This window comes from Haliaeetus albicilla, chromosome 21 (genome assembly GCF_947461875.1).
Source record: "Haliaeetus albicilla chromosome 21, bHalAlb1.1, whole genome shotgun sequence".
NCBI classification, from domain to species: Eukaryota; Metazoa; Chordata; class Aves; order Accipitriformes; family Accipitridae; genus Haliaeetus; species Haliaeetus albicilla.
Window position 1 is genome coordinate 663,620 of NC_091503.1, and position 21,428 is coordinate 685,047.

General features: G+C 39.1%; 1 protein-coding gene across 2 annotated transcripts in view; it reads left to right on the top strand.

Moving 5' to 3' along the window:
* MTRR (5-methyltetrahydrofolate-homocysteine methyltransferase reductase) overlaps window positions 1–21,428 on the top strand; it is a 36,350-nt gene that overhangs the window by 784 nt on the left and 14,138 nt on the right. For both annotated transcript variants that reach the window (XM_069808831.1, XM_069808832.1), the window contains 8 exons: window positions 244–379; window positions 3,095–3,284; window positions 7,637–7,790; window positions 9,848–9,965; window positions 11,061–11,433; window positions 14,402–14,524; window positions 16,169–16,322; window positions 20,027–20,115. In XM_069808831.1, coding sequence (XP_069664932.1) covers window positions 3,141–3,284; window positions 7,637–7,790; window positions 9,848–9,965; window positions 11,061–11,433; window positions 14,402–14,524; window positions 16,169–16,322; window positions 20,027–20,115 — 1,155 coding nt within the window. In that variant the 5' untranslated portion in view covers window positions 244–379; window positions 3,095–3,140. The remainder of the gene's footprint in view (window positions 1–243; window positions 380–3,094; window positions 3,285–7,636; window positions 7,791–9,847; window positions 9,966–11,060; window positions 11,434–14,401; window positions 14,525–16,168; window positions 16,323–20,026; window positions 20,116–21,428) is intronic.

Sequence of the window (21,428 nt, forward strand, 5' to 3'; positions counted from 1 at the left end):
TGACCGCTTGATCAGACGAGCTATAATTTTAAACGTCATCCCTAGTTTCACGTTAAGTGCTGGTTTGAGCCAGCAAGTCCTGGGTTGTTTTCCCGGCTTAAACATGGTTTTGCTTTTTGACGTGTGACTGCCAACACATTGGCATGTTAAAGGCTGCTGGCGTGGTAATGCTATTAAAGTTAGGGAGATTCTCTAGAAAGCTCGGTAGTCAAGAATTACCATTTTTTCCCCTCTTTATTTCAGTTAAACTCATATCACATAAGTGGAAGTGGCACATCATCTTTGAAGAGTGTACAGTGCAGCAAAGCAAGAGCAATGTGGGCAGTATATTCATCTGAGTGCAAGTGTGTTCCTGGTTTATGATTGTGTTCATCTGCAGGTAGGCATCATTAATTTTCCTTTCTTTTAGCAGGCATCGCTTCATCAGTTTGTGCATGAAGCTCTTCTGGTTGACAACAGGGAGAAGATGCTGTCACAGGGAGAAACTCCTCAGCTTGTGTAGTTTAAATTGAATCAGGATCGAAGGAGTTTATTGATCTATTAATGACATAATTAAGTGTCAGGCAGTTAATTTAACTACTGTTTAATTGGTTAATTGAACTATATATTCAAGATCAATAGCAACAACGCAACAGATACGATACTAGGCACTTATAAAATGTTAATAAATGCCTACAAATATTTAAACAGCCCTCTGTATCTAATTCCAAGGAATTGTCTAGTTGTGGCCTCCCCCCTTCCCGCAAGTACACATTCGCACTGTTACGCACACACACAGTTCCCTCTCTCGGGAGGAATGCATCTCAAGCACGATCGCCTCTTCTGGCCCTGTGGGTTCTTTCATTCACACACACCTTCTGTGCTCTAACTTTTGCATCTGTGCAGTCTGCTAGTCCACACACCAGTCAGAAAGCTCCCTGCAAGTTCACATACATGCAGCCAAGATGTGGGTAGCTATTTTTTGCACCCTTTATTGTTACTGTACTAGCTGGAGTGGAAGCAGCTCACAGTGTCTTATGGGGAGGCTGCTCTGCCTGGCCTAGGCAGAGGTCATCATGCTGTTAGGGCAACACCTGGCCATGTCAAACCACATCGTGACTGCTGTTTTTTCTCTTGCCCTCTCCTCTCCCCCTACTACGCCAATTTTCTTGCTTCTCTTGTACATCTTCCCAAGCTGACTCTTGTTTGAAGTCTCTTGGTAATCCCCTGGCCATAATGTTGGCAGCTTATCCCTCAGCTTTTTGTGTATAGAAGACTTCTGTGCTATGGTATGGTCCCAGTGGAAAACTGATTATCTTTCTCCCTTTCTGAGGTATAAGAAGGAATGTAGTAATGAAATGCTGCTTCATCTTTATTGTTTTTCTCTGTTTATAGTCAGGCATTGCCACCTGCTGAGAAGAGAACAATTAGGGTGAAAACATAGCACGTGACTAGGATGAATCTGTATTACTACAGGGATCTGAGAGTATTTAAACTGTATTTAAACTATTTCATATGAATCATTATAATTTGCATGTCACCAAATTTCTTTGTATTTCTTTCGGAAAAGGAGGGTGAAAAATAATTTTGTGGATTGTTTTGGCCTATGCGTCTTCTTCTGTGCACATGCACATGAAGCCAGTTATTTAAATGAATTTATTTAAAGTGACTGTTAAGGTAATTATTAATATTTTTAGGTAGTATAATGTAATCAAATGAAAGTGAAAACTATAATGGAAAATGTAGTAGAACAAAATACAATGAAAGCCTCAAAATTTTCCAGTAGTTACATTTTTCATGAAATTCATGTGTGGTACAGGCACTGTACTCTTAAGAAGCTATCACTTAGTTTTGCCACTTTTGATTTACATGTATGCTATTAAAAAAAGCCAATTCTAATAGGAGAAACCTTCCACAATACTGTGGGGAGACATATCATGCCATATCAATAGAGTGCAGTATTCTTACGCAGTTGAGCTGTGTTTGTTTTCCCATGAGAGAAACGGGAAAAAGATATGCCTCAAATTACGTAGCCACAGGTTTCCGTAAATCAGTGTGTGTGGCTAGGACACTGAATGCTTTCTGTAGCTGAATCTGTGTGGGAGCAATAGGTGAAGTACAGCAAACTGGGCCCAGGCACGTGAAAAAAATCTGAAGTTGGGAACTGAAAATTGATCAGTTGTAATTCTAGGTATTTGAGTTCTACTGCAGCTCCCTAGCAGCAACAAAATATTGACAGAAGATTGCTTTGTAATATACGCATGAGAGACATTCTGCTTGTCTCTCTTATTCACTGCTTCTTGAAGTTGCCTTTACATCTGTTGTGTTCTGTCTGTGTCAAAATCATGAAAGAAAAGTTCTCGCATTCAAACTTCCATGGGACAGGTGAAAGGATAAGGATATGCATCTCATTCATCCTACTGCTTGCAAGACTTCATGAGGGAGTGGCATTTTCAGCAGATTTCTCTAAGATGTTTTCTTATTTTTAGGAGAAAAAACCCCAAATAGTCAATTCTGTAGTTGCACTTGTGTAAGAAGCTCCTTTTTGAAATATGAAATGAAAAACAATGTTTGTGTTCTAAAATATAGTCATAATGGACAGTAAAGTGTAAAGGCATTCAGGCAAAAAATACTGATTTCAGAAAAGAAGAAACTGAGAATATTAATTTATCTTTTTTCTCAGGCATTGTATTTTGACTTCACCAGGTCTATGTTTTGTTTTGTTTTCAAATACATCTCAGAAAAGTGACCAAAGCAGTCACTGACTTAAAGTGGAAAATACAACTCTCGTAATAAAAATAGTGTTTCTTTTCATGAAACTAGGTTATCTATTGTATTGTTTGCAAACTAGACTCTTGATACTGGGCATATTGTAATATTACTGCAAAATCAAGGCAGTGCACATATGACCAATACCACGAGTCCTTCGCAACCTGGCCTACAAAGCTTGGTTGTAAGAAATGGCTTCTCTTCAGAGTAGGTGCCTCATTTCCAAGTTAAACACCGATACTGCTATTCTTTAAAGTATCTCTTTTTAATCTATTAAGCAAAACAAAATCTTGCTGTTCTGCATGCAATAAATTCACTCTTCTTTTTCTTCTTGTTTCCCCTGCAGTGTCTTTATTTAAAAAAAAAAAAAAAAAAGCGCTCTGTTTTGGGAAATGTGCTGTGATTTAAAAAGGAGGTTTCTGCTCCTCTATGCAACACAAAAGGGGCAGGCAAAAGCCATAGCTGAGGAAATACGGGAGCAAGCAGGTGCCCGTGGACTTGAAGCTGATATGCACTGTATAAGTGAAATGGACAAGGTGAGATATTCCATGCTGGTTTGAAAAACAGGTATTTAAGAGCTGCGTTTTTCTTCATGTGCTTGAGTGGTAGCTGTTAATAATTGTGAGGGCTGAGCACATGTACCCACCTAAAATACACCATCTAGTTTTAAACTTTTGCTTCTTATGAATCAGTAATTTGGACCAATACTCACAGATGCTTACTAGCCAGAGGTACATCTTTCTAATGATTTTTTTTTTTTTATTAGAACAGTAAATGAATATGTTTTTGATCTCTCTTCTAACAACAGTGCAGGGACTTCTTGAAAACTATTTATGTATGCAGTAGTGAATGAATTCAGTATTTACTGGTCAGCTCTCCTGTTGTTAGAAATGACACTTTTTTTTTCCCTGTTGTTTTTATGTTGCATTGAGGTCCTGTGTTCTGTTAACTGAGGGCTGCAGCACAACCCTGAGCTTTTGTGGGGTCTTCTTGAGTTACTTAGCATATGCACTCCCTCCAGTTCACACTGGATACACTCAAGTTATATTGTAGAAAGAAATAAAAAGCTTGGCTGGAGCAAGGAGGTGGGTTTTTATTATTTGCTGCTATCGAAGGGTAAGGATCTGAAAACTGTTCCTGTCTGTCTGTAACTAAAAGCAATATGGACTGTGATTTCCTTCACAAAGTACTTTCAACTGTATGTCCTCAAACAAGAACACTTAAAACCCAAACAAACGAAACTTGATAGCCTGGTATTTCTTATGAGATGAGCAGAAAATAACACCTAAAAGAGTTTTTTCCGTGCACTTGAAAATGTGAGAAGTTTATAAAAATAATTTAGTTCCTTTTTAGCAGGTTGCTTTCTTGGGGGATACACTACATGTTGGGTAGCTGGACATCTGCTTTTGAATGAATGTTCACCAAGTCTGTAGCAAAGTGTTACAAAGAGACTTTTATGCAACCAGCAGGGGATGTGAAGATTGTCCTTATATTCTTCCATTTCATTTCTTCTGCATTTGACGGGTTGGGAGATTAGTTTCAGGAAGGCGGTAGGCAGGATATTTCTAGCCCTGTTACTGGCCTGACACTTGAATAAATCTATTTTGTCAAATTTGGCAAGACAACTCAGAGCTGCGAGTTATTGATGAGGTAGAGAGATGTACTGAATTGAGAATCTGAGAATTGGGCACTGAGGAAAAAAGTAATTTCTGCAGCTTTGTAGATTTCATCACTTAAGCTTTTCCTTAGCCTTCACTGTAAATAAAGGGAACTTCTAGAAGCTTAAGTGTAATTGGGGAGGGGAAGGCAGGGTGGCGTAATGTACTGGAGCAAGAGGTTGCTTGAATCTGGTGGAACCTCTTGTGAAGACTTTCGGGCGTGTTGGATCTGAGAGTTTATTCCACAACAAGCACAATTCAGAGAGCTGTGTGTGTATACTTTAGGCGAGGAAGTAAGAGGTTTCTGTTTTGTCTGTATTTGTCAGCTAGAAGGCCCATCTTTATGCGGCTGTTGGGTGTTTTTCAGACCTTGTCATCACTTAAAAGGGATTGCTGTGAAGGTCTGTGGGTGGAACAGGTGGCTACAGAGTCAGTAGTCATAATGTGATCCTCTTGCCATACAAAAATGAATGGTCAAATACCGCTCAAGTCTCGGGAACACTGGCGATTTCCAAGTAGTATCTCTCACCTACACTCTTGTAGGTGAGAAAAGGTCATAAATCTTTGGTTGGTTACTGTGATTGCTTTTTATGCTTGATGAAAGACTGAAATGAAGTGGAAGTGAGGTAGGAGCAGTAAAATAGGAGGCTAAATGGAGATCATCTTGTGTCACAGTGCATGTAGTCAGCCTTGGATGAGTTGTCTGAATAAGAACATTTGCCATGGTACATACTATTCTGGATAAGACATAGCTGGGTGTCTGATCCCATCCTCTTCCTTCAGCAGTCATTTGCAGCTTGAGCAGGCTGCTCACTGTACATGGTTGAGGAGTACTTTTGAAGGAAAGAGAAAGAATGGGACAAAGATGTAACACTAAGGATATAGGAAGAAGTGGAAGGGAGAGTAAAAAACTGTGTAATTGTGTAAGGTTCTTGTTGGTCTAGTGATATATCAGACCTCCCAGTAGTTGACACAAATTAGTGCAGGACCTCTGTCGCCAAACTTTTGGCTTCCAAAAGGTCTTCAACTTTGCAGAAGAAAATGTGCAGCGGAGCAAGCAAGAATTTAGTGAACTAATCATACCTCTGTTCTAATACACCACTTTTTAGTTTCTGAGCTTGTATCTTTTTTTCCTTTTTTTTTTTTTTGATGGAACACAATTTAATGTAAATTTTATGTGACACCCATAGACCCTTGCTTCTTTTACTTGAAGAATTTACTTTTGTTTGCAAATGCAGCAGTCACCTGTGACAATGCACTGCAAAAGCTGTTTTATTTGTACTTACCAAATCAGCTGTGGAAGTTTTGAAAATCTGGGTTACTGCAATAGGACCCTTAGGACCTTTTTTTGCACAACTTAGAGTTCAGTTTTGGAAGTCTTGGGAATTTGTGGGTACTTGTATTTCACCTGAACTTGTGAAAGACAAAACCTCAGTTTGGAACATCCCTGGACCACAATTCACTCAAGTCTGGCAAAGCACTTGGGGATTATCCTTGCATGCTTACTCTCTTCTCTTGTACTTCTCTAGCCACCTGCTATTGGCCACTGTCAGAGGCAGGACACAGTTCCAGACGGTAATTTGAGTTGCTCCATGCAACAGCTTTTAGGTTCTTCGAAGGTTTTGGAAAAAATGACAGCAGCAAAACCCCTTGATACTCTGTTTCTTTGTATGTCTAACCTTTTTGGATTGTAGGTGTAAGGGGTAACTTTTTACATGACTTGAGGAGGGGATAAGGTTTGGGTGATTTATTGAGGGAAGTGTTTAGAACATAACTCCTCAAACTCTGAAGTTTTGAATTGCAGTCCTGAAACTGCTTGAAATGAAACGTAGCATCTTTTGCAATCTTTATTTATACTTTCTCATAACCATACTATTTTATTAATCTTGGAATGCTGGGAGAGAGTTTAAACTGAAACCCACAGGGAGCAGTAAAAGGAGCTTGGGCTGCTTATTGTGGCAAAAAGGAGGCTACGGAGTGACCTGATAGCAACCTACTCGAGCCAAACTCTTCCTGGCAGCAGAAGACTGTATAACAGGAGGCAAAATCCACTGAGTGCAGTCTGATAAGCTCAGATTTGACACTAGTGGAGAAGTTCTTCTGGGTGGAAGAGGCTGCCCAGAAAAGTGGAACCTCTACCCTTAGAAGTTTTCAAAATTCAGCCAGAGCCATAGCTGACCTAATGCAGCATTGGCAGTTAGTCCCGCTCGGAGCACGGGGTGGGACTGGGTGACTTCCAGAGGTCACTCCCAAACAAGGTGGCTGTGATTCTGCGGAGCTGGGTTTCACATAGGTCGCTCGCTGTCTGTGTAATTCAAAGCCTGTAGCCTGCAGGGGTGCTTTGAAAGAGCGCGTTGTGCGGGTGGCCTGACAGACGGCACGTGAGCACGGTGCTGGAGCCCGCCGTCGGTGGAAAGCTGGAATAATCAAAGAAACAGAATTCTTTTTACTTGACAAGTAATAAATGGTTGCACGAGACCTGAATTTATGGAACTGATGCACAATCCCAAATACAGGCAGTTCTTGTCGACCTGGCATAACGGGAGTAGCCCCCCTAAAACCGTGGGAAATACGGAAGGTCGGTATTAGCAAAGGGGAGAGAAATGAACTGGGGGCAGGGGGAAGGGGCCAGAATGGATCAGACTGTAGAGCACAGTGACTGTTCAGAGCTACCTTGGTTCCCCCAAAACATGGGGGGTTTTGTGGCAAAGGCAGATGTAACATGGAAGTTAACAGACAGAACCAAGTGATCCCTAATGGAACTTAAAAGATCCCCACAGTTTGTATGGGCACACCCCAGTCTTCTGTGTGAATTATCAGGATTATGGCTGTGATTGTGATTGTATCTACAAAAATCTGAGTGCAGTTGCGAAGTATTCTTTGTGTGTGTACTAGCCTGCTCAAAATGCTGCCCCTTGGCATTTGTGCATGGGATCATAGCATAATTCAGTTCGGAAGGGACTTCATGAGGTCATCTCACAGCGGGGTCAGCTGAGGTCAGAGCAGGTTTCTCGGGGCTTTACCCTATCTGGTCTTGAAAACTCCAGCCAAGATTGTAAGTTGCATCCCCAAAATGACTTGTGATTCCTTGAAAGTCTTTCTCTGGTTTAATAGAGGTAAGGTGAGATTAAACATTTACCTTTGGGAAAAGGAAGGGTGGAAGATAATATCTAAGGCTACAAATAGGTATCAAATGGCACCTTGTAACTTACTTGTTCTATTATTTGTAGTATAACCTGGAAACAGAAAAGGATCCCGTAGTTATTGTTATTTCTACTACCGGTACTGGAGACCCACCAGACACTGCCCGCAAGTTTGTAAAGAAAATTCAAGACACGACCTTGCCACCTGATCATTTTGCACATCTCCAGTATGGATTGCTAGGTGATTTAGTATTTTCTATATTATTGCAGCACTCATCTATCGGTGAATAATTTTTGTATTTTTTCCTTATGAATAGATTGTTTGGGGTTTTTTAAGTGCTTGTAAAACATTTATTTTTATAACGTAAACAGCTTTTTTGTGTAATGTCCTCTATGGGCAGGAAAGGAAAAGTATCACAGAAATTATCTGAATGTAAGCTACAAATTTAATTTTTTAATAGTTTAATTTTCTTTGCATAAACATATGATAAAAGCTATCTATAATTGTTGAAGTTTTAATTTCATGTTAAGTCTCTATGGACTACATGAGTTTACTTGACTTTGTGAGTAATTGGGCATTTTTCTATACAGAGGGAAAAGCAGTATAAAATGTTCTTAAAAAATAATGTTTTAAGATCATCCCATCCTTTTAAATTTACAATAATTTTTTTTAAATTTTGAAGGTCATACTCATCAATAGAAGGAACGTAAATTCAGGTTAAAGATTGATACGCAAAATACAGATTTGGCAAAATGCATCTGATATATCTTGAGCTGATGGTAAGGTCAGCTTGTTGAGTTTTTAGGTTGTGTTTAAACAAACTCCAGAAACTTCTATTTGAACCTTGGTTATTTTTGCCTGACAAGTTTAAGTTGATAGGTAGCAGCGAGGAAACGTCTAGATTTTTAGTGAGGAAAGTACCTCCTAGAAGGAAATTTCTAGTGGATATATAATGTGGAAGTCTGAAATATATGCATCCTAATCATGTAACGTTTTGAGAAAATGTTATGCTATTGTCTAGTTATACATTACAGTTTGTGAAATGGTTAGGTTTTTCATAGCTGACTGAATGCATATGTGCATATGCATCTATGAATATAAGCATTGTATTAATACTTATTTTTGTTGTTACAGATATTACAGTATCTAAGTTTTAACATGTTTTGCGATTCTAGTCTAAAAAGTTATGTCTTAAAATACATTTATGGTATCCATTTCAGCTTGTCCAATGAAGTGTTCACTTTAAGTACCATCCTTGAGAGGGAGCAGAAGTCTTTAAAAAAAAAAAAAAAGAAAAAGAAAGATTAGGCTGTTAGAAAGGAATAGTCCATTATTAGGTGGGGATAATAAGGATCTAGTGGTTTGAAATTGCACACAAGAAAGGGTCAGGCTGTGAAAAATTTTCATAGTTAGGATAGTGAAACAGTGGTGTGGATTACTTACAGAATTTGTGAAGACTGCCTGGCCAGTGGTCTTTGGGATTGTTAGATAAGCATCTGTTAGGGACGAGGTGTGTGTTGTTGACCACTTTAAGGGTGAGATCTTTAGCTGAGAACTTAAAATCTCAGGTCCTCCATGAACATACCTCCTGACTCCACTGACTGTTTAACTGATAACAAAGAGCATCTTCTTCTAACAGAACATCTTCATGACTGTTAAAGGGCAGAAAACCCAGTGCAGTGAAAATAAGATCTTTAAAGAAATCTCTGATTCCTGGGGAGGAGGATGTTGGACCAGATTCCCTTATGCATGTTTTCCTACATTTGTTACTTCATATTGTTTAAAATCACTCCTATGTTTGATTAATTTTTTTCAAGGTTCCAATATTTTTTAATTACTTTTAATACTCCCTCCCTTATGTTGTTGACATATATTAACAATTTTAACCTGAAGGTGAGAGAATTTCTTTTGGTAATTCACATACAGTTTATCAGTTTCACTCTTTTTAATTATTTCAATTCCTTACATTTCTCCTATAAGAGTGGTTTTGTATTTTTTAAGAGCCTCAAACTAAAGCAACATTATTCTTAAATGTGAAATACTGAAAGCAAAGTGTTTTCAGAGAGATTCTGTGTCTTACATTTGTGAAGGAGGAACCACTTTTTCAGCTCTACTTTGGGACAAACACAATTTTTTTTTTTTGAAGGTCATAAAAGTGTCCTGGTAATATGCACTTTGCTATATCAGATTCTTCTGTTTGCCTGCAGGAAAATCCTGTATTGTCTTTGCAGATCTTTGTCTGTGTAGCCTGGGTGGCTGGCTGATTGACACGATTCCTCTTTTCTTGAATTTGCTAGGTCTGGGAGATTCAGAGTACACGTTCTTTTGTAATGGTGGAAAGACAGTAGACCGACGACTTCAGGAACTTGGTGCCCAGCACTTCTATGACACAGGATTAGCAGATGATTGTGTAGGGTAAGAGCTGAATGAATTTGGATTTTATTTGTTCAAGATGCAATAATTACATGTGAATTTGGCTAAACGTTCTGAACTCATTGAAATCAGTTGAACCTGAATACTCACCACCTCGTAGGAATGAGTCCTGTCTGAACACAGTATGCCTTTTCAATCTCAATTGCCATTAAATAAAACTCCATTTTTGAAGTGTGAGCAAACTTCTGTAATGCCTGGAAAAATGGAAGGTATTTAGCAGGTTTAGAAATTACGTAATTCGGAATAAGTGGAGGGGTTTAAAAATGTAGTCTGTTTACTGAAGCAAATAAAAATAAATCCAGTTCCCAGTATGTGTGGTACTGGGTTGTGGGATCTCTTTCTACATACACATCAGACTTTTATCTGAGCTCACATCTTGCAGTGGAGCTGCTTTAGGCGGAGCTGCTTTAGGCAAACCCTACAATGTTTTTTAATTTTTTTCTCTCTTCTGTAAAACATCCCTTTTTTTTTTTTTTTTTTAATCACTGCAGAGGAATTATTTAAGAAGGTTTTTTCGATTGCTGTAGAGGAATTATATAAGAAAACAACTCCCTTCCTGTTCTGTTGTTCTTTCTGGCCGGTAGGCTGCAGTCTTGGCTTACTTATTTTGAACTGCAGATTATATCGGTTCTGTGCATGATGATGCAAGACAGTTGAACACAAACATTGCCATAACCATAAAACTTATATCTTGTGTTCTAAAATAATAAAAATGGACCATTAGTGTAAGCTATGATGTTGCTGTTGCACAATGAAAAGTTGCATATTTTGCTACCATCTCTTCGACTTCCTGCCATAAAGTTCAGCATAAGAAAATAAAAATGAGAAACTGGAAGAAAAGCAAGGCTGTTATACACTTTAGACTTCATAAATTTACATAGTGGTAATAACTAAATGAAAATATTTTCTTAACAAAAAAGTCATCTTGGCAACAGCTGCAGATATATATTAAAAATGGAAAATGAAGAGAGTTTTTAGCTTGTGTGGTCTTTTCATTATTTGTAAATTAACAGTCCAGTAAGTCACAGTAATTCATCCATTCCTTTTTTCTTTGTTTTTTTCTACCTCCCTTACCAGTTTGGAATTAGTGGTTGATCCTTGGATTGATGGACTTTGGTTTGCCCTCAAGGAAGCATTTCTATTGCAGAAAGAAAAAGAAGGCATGAGCAGTGTTGTCGATGCTGTTTCTAGCTCACTCTCTGCAGCCCTGCATGGCGTACATGAACTAAACTTAAGCTCAGAAGTACAGAACTTGAAGCTAGAAGATGAGGGAGTGAGGAATTCTGATGTCCTGTCACAGAAACTGGTTGACATCAATCTTGTGGCTTCAACTAGAGACACCGAACCTTCACTTGTTCATTCTGTCCCTCCTGTCTCTCAGTCTGTTCTTAATATTCCTGCCTTGCCACCAGAATATATAGAGGTGCAGTTTCAGGACACCCATGGTGAGGTAAGGACTTCACTTTGAATGATGAAAGCCTCCAGCTCTGCTAGGAGCATGAGTGTATACTCCTACATACGGCTCAAAAGAGCAGGTGGATACTTATATAAAGGAGATACGTCCCCGAATGCAGGAGGGTTTTGAAATGTAAGCGAAACTTTTATATTGCGAAAATGTAGTTACCACCACATGAGTTATGGACGCTTATGTCAAGGTACAATTTAGCTAAATAATAATTTGGCATTGCAGTGCCAGGGATGGAAGAATTAAATCCTCAGTGGCTTACGTTAGGATGGTGAAAACCTCTTCCTGTAGTAAGGAATATAGCACAATTTCTGTTCAAATTTTTAGAACTTTCAGAATGCCTTAAGAGGGTGTAAAATTGCTCAAAAACTTGCTGCATATTTAATAACAGAGAAACTTGTCATTGTAAAAACATGATCCTAATTTTACTATTGGAAATGGAAGATGAACTGTAGATCAAAAGCCAGCGTGCTATTCCTGTGAAGCCATGTTGAACAAAGACCTGCTGTACAAAGAGAAGAATTAGCATGAGCTGGGAATCATCTCCAATTGCATATTTAGTGTTCAAAATGAACTGGAAAGCATGACTCAAACTTTTCTGGTTGCCTGCCAAGGGGCAGATGTTTTAGTTATTTGTGCGAGGGAGTAGTGAGGTCTGGCTGCTCTTTAAATGACAGGGAGCCAGGAGCCGAGCGTGGTAAAAAAGCCAGACCCATCTCCCGATACCCAAGCGACACAAACCAGGAGATGGCAGCCAGGATCAGCCAGGAGTGCAGATCATCAGGCAAGTTTGTGGAAGGGAAGCAGGTCTGGGGCCACGCTGGGAAGTCGGTCTGTAGATCCAGGCTCGGATCAACAGGATCTGTGGCCAGCCATGGGCATGGTTGCGGCTGAGCTGCCGGCAGTGCTCCTGTGATGTGGCTCAGGCAGGGACTGAAGACCCAGGGCTGAGCTGAGATGGTGCTCCTGCGCCTGGAAGCAGAGCTGGGGGTGGACTCCTCTGGTGAGGCTGGTCAGGACCATGAAAGCCCATTAGTATCCTCAGGGCCCTGACACTCTCTCGGTTGAGAATATCAATGGTAATGCTGAGAGAACCACTTAGTCTAGCTAATATAATTTCATAAGAGCGTGTGAATTTAAACACTGGATAATTTTGCTTTTCTTTTAAACCTCATATTGTGGTTGGTTTTGCTCAGGTTGTTGAATTAAATCATCCAAGTTATTGAAACAAAGATTTATGATTTAGAGGTACTCTTTGATTAAAGACTAATACCGGGATTGAAAGTGGTGTTAAAGTGGTTAAAAAAGCCCATTTTCTTATTTTAAAATCATAGCATATATCCAGGCTGATCTCTGAAATAACTGATCAGGTTCTAATATTGATGCCTTAACTGTTCTGTAAATAGAAAAAAAAGTAAATTTTGCTTTCAAACAGCAAATTGAAAAAGCTGAATCTGCTAACCTGGTATTGAGCGACAGATAGAGATTATAGTTCAGATTTCAGGTATAAAGCTGGATGATTGGCTTGAGCCTTGGAAAGAACCAAACGCAGGTTTGGTTTTTTTCCTTTGGCACTATTTTTGACATAGTTGGCTAGACCTTGTCAACAAATAGGTGCGATGCATCCTATTTGTAAAAACAAACATGACCCTACAATTCATGTCCTTTTCCGGTATCTCGCGCTGCAACAACCATGGGTGTTTTTTGCCAAGCACAGCTGAAGTTGGCTTGTTTTGAAATCCATCAGCTTGAGGTTTGGCTATTGCCAAAGAAAGTCTCCCTGCCATTTAAAGAAGTCTGGGTACACGGTCTCTCTAGCTACTTATATGATCTATGCCCTGGGCTGTTGAGCCTCAGGGTTGAATTAACAAGCTCCTGCTTATTACTAAGCAGAGCAGTAACGGCCTGGATCTTAAGCCTTTGCGGCAAGTGTGAGATAATATAATTTAGCTCAAAAATCTTTGTCTCACTATGCCTTGAACTTGCCTTGGAGGGAATATGAATGTAGACAGTTATCACAGTCCAGCTGATGCACAATAACTTGATACAGCCCAAGCTGTTAATCACCATGTCAAAATTTTAAGAGAATCGTAAAACTTCTAACTGTTGGTCTCAAGTGGTTCTCCTGTCTACTTTTTATAAAAATAGGAAATCTTAAGATTAAGCAATATTCTCTTACTGGTAGAATAATTCCTTTCCGTTTGACAGAGTATTGTTATGGACATTTGGTATCTCTCCCACCTCTTTTCATTTTTGTCTGTATTGATCTTAAATGAAGCTTGCTGGCAATAGTGATGGAGAAATGAGGGCTGTAGTCTGATCTTCAAGTGACAGGCATTGACAGAGGTGGTCTGGACTTATTCTTGGGGCACGTTTTCACCTGTGTAGAAATGTTGTGCCATAGCATGATGCTGTTTTGTAGTGTGGAGTTTGCTGATTAGCTCTAAATTGAACTGTAGGTTTTAAAATTCCTCTTATAAATTGCCTGTAATAATAGCCCCATCTGCACCCCGAAGTCTTATTCTGTAAATCTGCAATGATGTTTTTAAATGACTTTTGTTCTTACTTCTTATGTCTGTTCTGTACACCTAGTAATCCTTTAATTAGGCAGGAATTTGGGGGGGGGAGGTTTAACATAAATGCCATTCTCTAATTGGCTATTTTCAAGGCAGCTCTTGAAAAAGGAAACAGCTAGCTGCATTTGATAGTCGTTTAGGCCCATTAGGCTGTTCAAGCCTACTGACTTTTTATAGTTGAATACCTGCCTGTTACTGCTTGGATGTGATTTTTAAAAATGTAGAGCAAAACACTCTGTGTATATAGAAGATTCATGTTCTTCCTTATTGTTTTGATTTGTTTTCTAAGATTGTTTCAAAAAAATTGTACCAACACTAATTCCTGTATGTCATAGTAAGCTGTCATGTATTTTTAGTTTTCATGTCCTCTTTTTCAGAATCCACATCTGTCCTCACTGATTTCAGAGGGAACAACCTTTGAAGTGCCAGTTACAAAAGCAGTTCAGCTCACTAGAGAAGATGCAATAAAAACTGCATTGCTCTTAGAACTTGATATTGCAGTAAGTTAGTGATGGCTTTTTCTTTAGTGGGTTAAAATAAAGGGTGAAATGCATGTGTGTTATGTATAGTACATAACTGGGGGGAAAATGATTTATTTGACTGTCTAAAAAGAAAAAATAATTCCCTATACAACAGGATGTCAGCTTAGGCTGATCCATTTTGTAAATGCAAAGCTTGATTTGTTCACTGAAAGGTATGACTCCCTGGAAGTCAAAACAGAAATGAAGTGTCAGATTAATTTCTTTGTTGTTCCATGGATATTGTTTTGGCTGAAAGATCTTTTTGAAGGGAATTTGCAGTGGAGAAGGGCAGACAGGGAATACTGAAAATGAATAATCTTTTAGTTTGTAAGTATACAATTTAGGAAATATTCAGAAACTATGTAGTAAATTGTGACTATTCTTTGTGGTGGGTAATCTACACAAGTAATAATTTGACTAGTATGATCAAGTGGTAAGAATCGTTAGGTCTTGAGCACTGTTTCTAGCTCTCTCATTCATTTGCTCTGACTTATTAATATACTCAGACTGTCAACTTCTGTTACCCTAGCTGTAAAACCTGATTTAGTTTATTCAGGTAAGATCATATTTTGTATACTGGTTTGAAGATGAAAGACAAAGAATGCTTGATATTACTTTACAAGAAATCTTTGAAAGGAAAATATGTTGCTTTTGAGCGGTTTTCCAAATTTGTAGAATTATGCCTTTGGGATATTGTGATTTTTGACAGTAACTTCTATTGAGCTCTGTTAGCCTAATCTGTGTTCCATGGGACATCTCTAAATCTCAGTTTTAAATAAAGTCTACCAAGTTTTGAGCAAGTGAGTCTCTGAGATGACATGGTTTTTTGCATATATTTGTATGTATACATATGTCCTGCCATCAGCACGCACTGAAAATTTGAACATTTTGTGCCCTTTTTTCCTCACATTCTCAACAGCCTGTGTATGCAAGTCACCTCACCTGATGCATAAGGGAAACATAATGATGCAAGTATAATTCTGTATGTTTCTATAACAGGCAAAAGCTTGAGTAGGGTTTTAGCAGTTGGGCACAAGAACCTCAGGCAACTAAGAATCCAGGTCTTAAGATCTGAGATGCTTTTTAATTTTCACTGTGCTCTTCCCTTGCTGTTTTACTTTTTTAGCTCCAGAAAATAAAAACAGCTGGGGTCATTTCAGTTGCAGTTCATCAAATAGTTTAACCAGCATATCTTCTTTTAGTGATAATGTATCTCAATACAAAGTTGCATTAATTATGAGGACTTCATTCCTCTGCTTTTCTTAAACCAGAAGACAAAGTACATCAGTAATTAATGATCTGGGCTGATTATATAAGACATCCTGTTAATACATATTTATTTTCCTTCTGTTTAGGCTGATCAGCAGCTCTTGCTAAAAAGTGTTCAAATATTTAAACCAGATAAGGAAAGATTTTTCTAATTAGTAAGGTTAAACCTGAAAAGAAAACACGAGTATTTAGTTTCTGATGTGATCCAAACAGTGGAGCACTAGTACAGAGTAAAAGAACACAGGACTTCATGTGACTGTGATAGTAGGAAGATTGCTGCTGTTAGGAACGGGGATGCTGTCAGCCGTGGTTTATGATACAATTTAATAGAAATGATCTCATATTTTAAAACAGGATACAGTCTTTGACTACCAGCCTGGAGATGCCTTCTGTGTAATATGTCCCAACAACGTCAATGAGGTGGAAGAACTTCTTCAAATCTTAGGACTTTCTGAAAAAGGAGAGTACTTCATTTGTGTAAAGGTTAAGCAGGGCACTAAAAAGAAAGGTATGGTGTGATGCACTGCTCATGAACAAATGCTTCTTTCTGTGTTGGTAGTAATTGGTATGCATACTTTTGAACATTTTTATCTTTAATATTGGGACACAGCTGTCATTTCATGGAGGCATGTTGGAAGTCACAGAGATGTGTTAAAAACAAGAGGACACATAGAATGCTGCTGATGATTTTACTGTAGATGAGTTAGCTTCTGACTGGGAACTTGAGCCTGGCATTGGCGTTCATCCATCTCATTCTTCCTCTGTGCTCCTTTATGTTTATGGAGATGAGTCTTTAATCACATAAACCAGCAATCCCCCACTTGAAAGTAAAACCCCTCCTTACACAGCACTTCACATCAATCTGTTTTACATCCCAAGAGGGCCACAATCCTGAAGCAGAAGACTTAGGGGCTTGTAGGTCTATGTGGATCTGTTCTGCTGAGTCTTATGATCCCAAACCTCAGAAAGGGTAGCTGCAGGTTCAAGGTATGCCTGTGTACTGCCAGCTGGGCCTGTGAGAATTACTCTTCTCTTGCCTTGCAATTGATGTCTTAATGGTGCTGTTGAGTTGTGCCTTTAGTTCTGCAGAATGGGGTAGCGCTCTTTGTTGGTTTAGTCTATGGGTGAAGCAGTTCCCATGGCGAGATTCCCTGCATCAGTGAGGGCAACACAAGTTGTCCCTTAAGTGTGAGGTGTAAATGGACCCCTGTTTTTGGACTTGCCGAGTAATTCAATTGTTAATGAGGTGAGTTTACATGACAGGCCATGTGGTAACATCATATGGGATGTCCAGGCCCAGCTGATCCCCATCCTTGATCCTGACTCCAGTAACTAACCTCTGCTGGGAGGGGTCACCGGGTAGATGTGGTGCAGAGCCAGTATCAGTTGCAGCCTGGTCCCTGCACTGGGAATGAGCCCTGTGTCTGCAGATCTGGTCTGGCCGTTACCCAGCCCCACTGTGCTGAACCCCCTCCCTCTGCACCGCCCTCTTGGGGAACCCCTGTTGTCCTTGTTCCTCTGGGACAGACCCTCTCTAAACACACCTGCTTCTTTCCCCAAAAAAAGAAGAAAAAAGAAAAGGTCCCAGGAGGGTCCCAACTTTGTAGCAATCTCTCTTTGGATCAGGGCTGGTCCTGAGCACCCTCAAACTCAAGGCAGTGTCACCCCGTCCAGTCCCCAACAACCATGCCCAGGCAAGCAGGAAGAGACTGGGTGGTGTGGGGGGATTTCACAGGTATGCCAGTTCTGCTGCTTACACTATTTACAGATTTTACAGAATCAATCACATTTGCACAGGAAGCAATGGAAAGGGAAGGCTACAGTGAAGAAGGAGGTAATGCAGGGCCAAAAGCATCAGATCTTCATAGGAAGAAGGGCTTGAAATTTTGTCCCTCCTGAATGCTAGTAGGTTTTTCTGTGCAAATCAGAGCCCTGCTATCTAGCTGCATAAAATTGTGAGTCTCTCTCTAAGTTAAAGACAGCATCAACAGCACATTCAAAGTGAAGGTCTCCTTGAATAGGCACAGAAAGATATTCTCTCCTTACTGCCTATAGTAGTTTCCTTTATTCTGCTATACTGATGTTGCAGGGAGGACGTAAAACTGCCCTAACAGGGCACTTGGAGTGTCAGAGCACCTTCCATGTGGAACAGAACCTGTATAGCCAAGTGAACATAGCTTAGTCCCTTGATTGTTCTTGTATACCAAAAAAACTGTCCTTCCAAGGCAAAGTTGGTAAAATAATTGAGTGAAACTTGGAATATCAGTGCTCTCATCCTATGTGTAAATAATCCAGGATATTGCATCTCTGGCTGCCTAATGTAGCACTGATCGGGGAAAAAATGTGAAATAATGCATTTATGCAACGTTTTGCTATATCTTGTATGTAATATGTCATGCCTGTTTGTGAATCTTAATGAACGATAATGGAAAGGAAGATGGTAGCAATGGATTGCAGCACAGAGAATCAAAGTTTTTGGTTCTGTTTTTTAGTCTTCTGAGTGACCCATAGCAAACCATGCTGACTTCTTACACTTGCCTTGGATACTTGGCCAGGACCTAGCAAGTTGCTGCTGATCCACTGATCTCCAGTCATGGCTTGTACAATGACTTTCATCCACTGCAGTTATGAAGTTAAATGGTTTAGGATCAAACCCAAATTAATTCCTTTGGAGCTGTGCTGGTGAGCAGAGACTCATTAAGTTGCTATAACTTAATTACTTCTTGTTACCAATCTATACCAAAGAATTCAGCTCTCTAATGCAGCTTTGCAATTCCTAGCAATGTTCCAGAGATGCTTTCCTTTTGAGATGGTTGTCTCTTAACTGCATTCACATTTCTGAGGAATTTGTAATAGTTACTACAGACTATTGTGGTTGTGGGTTTACTGAATGAACAGAGCTGAAAAACCTGGGAGAAGAGAAGAGCATGAACAGCAGGCTGTGCCTCTGCTGCATCTTCAAGTTTTGTCAGGAATTCCAGTGAATTTTGTTCACAACCTCTCTTTGTTCAGTCTATGAATTCTTTGATGAAGTAGATGAGATCAACTGAGAGGACAAAACAGAAATTATTTGCAGTCTGGTACAAAGTCTATTGTTCAAGTTCTGGGTTTCTGTAGTTATTTTACTGTATGTATGAGCATCCTAGGAAGAGAATTAAGTACTACTTGTAACATGCTGTCAGCATGTTCAAGAGAAGGAAGTTTATATAAATGTGAAAATGGATGCTTCTTTCCTGCATTATATTTACGCCAATCCTTTTATGTTCTAAAAGTAAATTTTGTTCTTTGTAGTAAGGGTTCAGTCAAGTAATGCTGATATGAAGAGGTAATTTAACAAGTTATATAGGTATATTCTTGGAGCGAAAACTCTGTAGTATTAAAGGGCTCTTGAGCATGGAAAAAAGCATAGTAAGAATCAGTAGCTAGAGGTCAAAGCCAAGCAATGTTGTCAAGAGAAATCCCAACATGCATGGTGGGTCTGTAAAGAAACGATTTGGGACCTGCAGATCTTATTAATTAAAGGTGTTTTGTCACATAAATGCTCTTATATTGCTTTGTGGGTTAACTTAGAATAGCTGCTTTAGCGTGACATGGCATGAGGCTGATAAGTCTGGCTGCATGCTAGCTGACTCCATGAAGGGATAGATGGGATGTCAGTGTACCTCCTTCCCAGTAGTGGAACCTGTAGAGAGTACAGGAGGGATTATGTGCTAGTACAGAAACCTCTTGGATCTGTTGGGCCTCAGAAGCTCCACCTTGGCACTGGCTGCATACACCTTTGGCTACATCATTAGAAAACTTAAGTATGTTCCAATTTTCAGGAGTGCTTATTGATGGAGGGGAAAAAATGTGTATGTTCCTTTCTTTGGTAAGCATTCCTCTGAATTTCTTCAAGGTGGAAAGTGACAACAAAGCCTTGAGTGGTTTAGAAATGAAACTTATTTGAACACTCATGTATTATACCCCTCTTTTTGTTTCCTGCTTTCTTGATAAGTTTTGACTTTTCATTGGAAAAATTGTGATTGATACTTCATTGGAAAACTGTCTTGCTGTTTACTTTATAATTTCCACTAACCAGCTGGGGCTCAAACATACAGAATTGAATGCAGTTTAGCTCTCTTGTATTTCTTGAAGGAACAAGCACTCTGTGATGCCATTTTTGGATGTTAATAGATGCATGGTTTTTTTTGTTTTTTTCTCCCACTGAACCAGGAGCAGCTCGTCCACAACACATCCCTGAAAGAAGCACTCTGAAATTCATTCTAACCTGGTGTCTGGAAATAAGAGCAATTCCCAAAAAGGTGTTTATGTGTTTGTTCTTTTAAAAATAAATCCTTAGTAATTCAATGCTGTATGGCCTCTTACAGATCTACCCTTGCTTTGTGTGTAGTTACCATGTTTCTTGGTGAATAAGGATTGACTGTTTGTGTGCTGCTGTTTGTACTTTATTCTGAGAAATTTCACTTGCGGGACTTTATCTGACAAGCTATGAGATACTGAAATCTCTATTCCTGTTCTGCAGTACCTTGATTCCTAACTAGTCTGGAAGTAAAGAGAAAAGTGTTAGATATTTGGTGCCAGATAAGTGGAAGGTTGACTGAACCTGGCCCCATAGGCATTTTAGAGAAATCATTCTTTCAAATCAGAGGAAGCCGTATCTGTCAAGTTTTGTCACTGAAAATACGCATGTTGCTGTATGCAAACATACCATAATGTCTTTTAAATTATTTTAAAACTTTTCTTAGCATTTCAGTAACCTGGCAGAATGCAAAGAAAGATTTTTGCTTGTACAGTATTTGTTCCCACAACGTGTGAACATTATCTTCCTTTCATTCTGTGCCTGCAAAAAGCTGAAAGCTTGCAACTGGAAATGCATGTGTATTGCTCGTATTGTCAAAACACATTTTAAAGATAAGTTTGTATGAAGGATGTAGCTAAACAGTTGTGTTGGTTGGGTCTCTGAGGGAAATCAGTTTTTGGAAGGACCTTTTGACTCAATTTAGTGGATTTTGCAGCAGAAGAGAAGATAACCTTCCAACTGTTTCAAGCTTTTCAAAACTGCATTTAACAATTTTGAAAATTTGTCTCAACAATAAGAGTAGGCAGAGAGTGCTGGCTGGGGAATATTGCCCAAGCCAATTTTTATAAACTATCTGCTTTACTACCTGTTCACTGTAGAATGTGCTTTATCTAACTCCATACTCAAAACTATTGTCCGGAAGTTCAGTGTTTGAGCACGCTCAAATTACTTTCCAGGTATTCATTTGTGTAGAATACGTCATCTGATCACACTTGGTGTTTTGGATCACTTTTCTTTTATGCCCTGTGTCTGTTTCCATGTTGCTTTTGGAAAAACCTTGTAACTATTTACATCTGATTTTTACTTTATATCACAATGCTCAATTTAATTTTCCCTTAAGAAAAGCTTGCAGTACTATTATGTAGGCATAAAGTATGGAATAAAACACCACAGTGATATTTACATGACTCATTAAATACCATACTTTATTTACAGTAATATCTCTTCTAAGGCTTTTTATTATTCCTTTCCTAGCTTCTGTTACTTAACAAATGGTGTTTTGTCTTGAATTAATTTGTGTTATGGAGCTGTTTA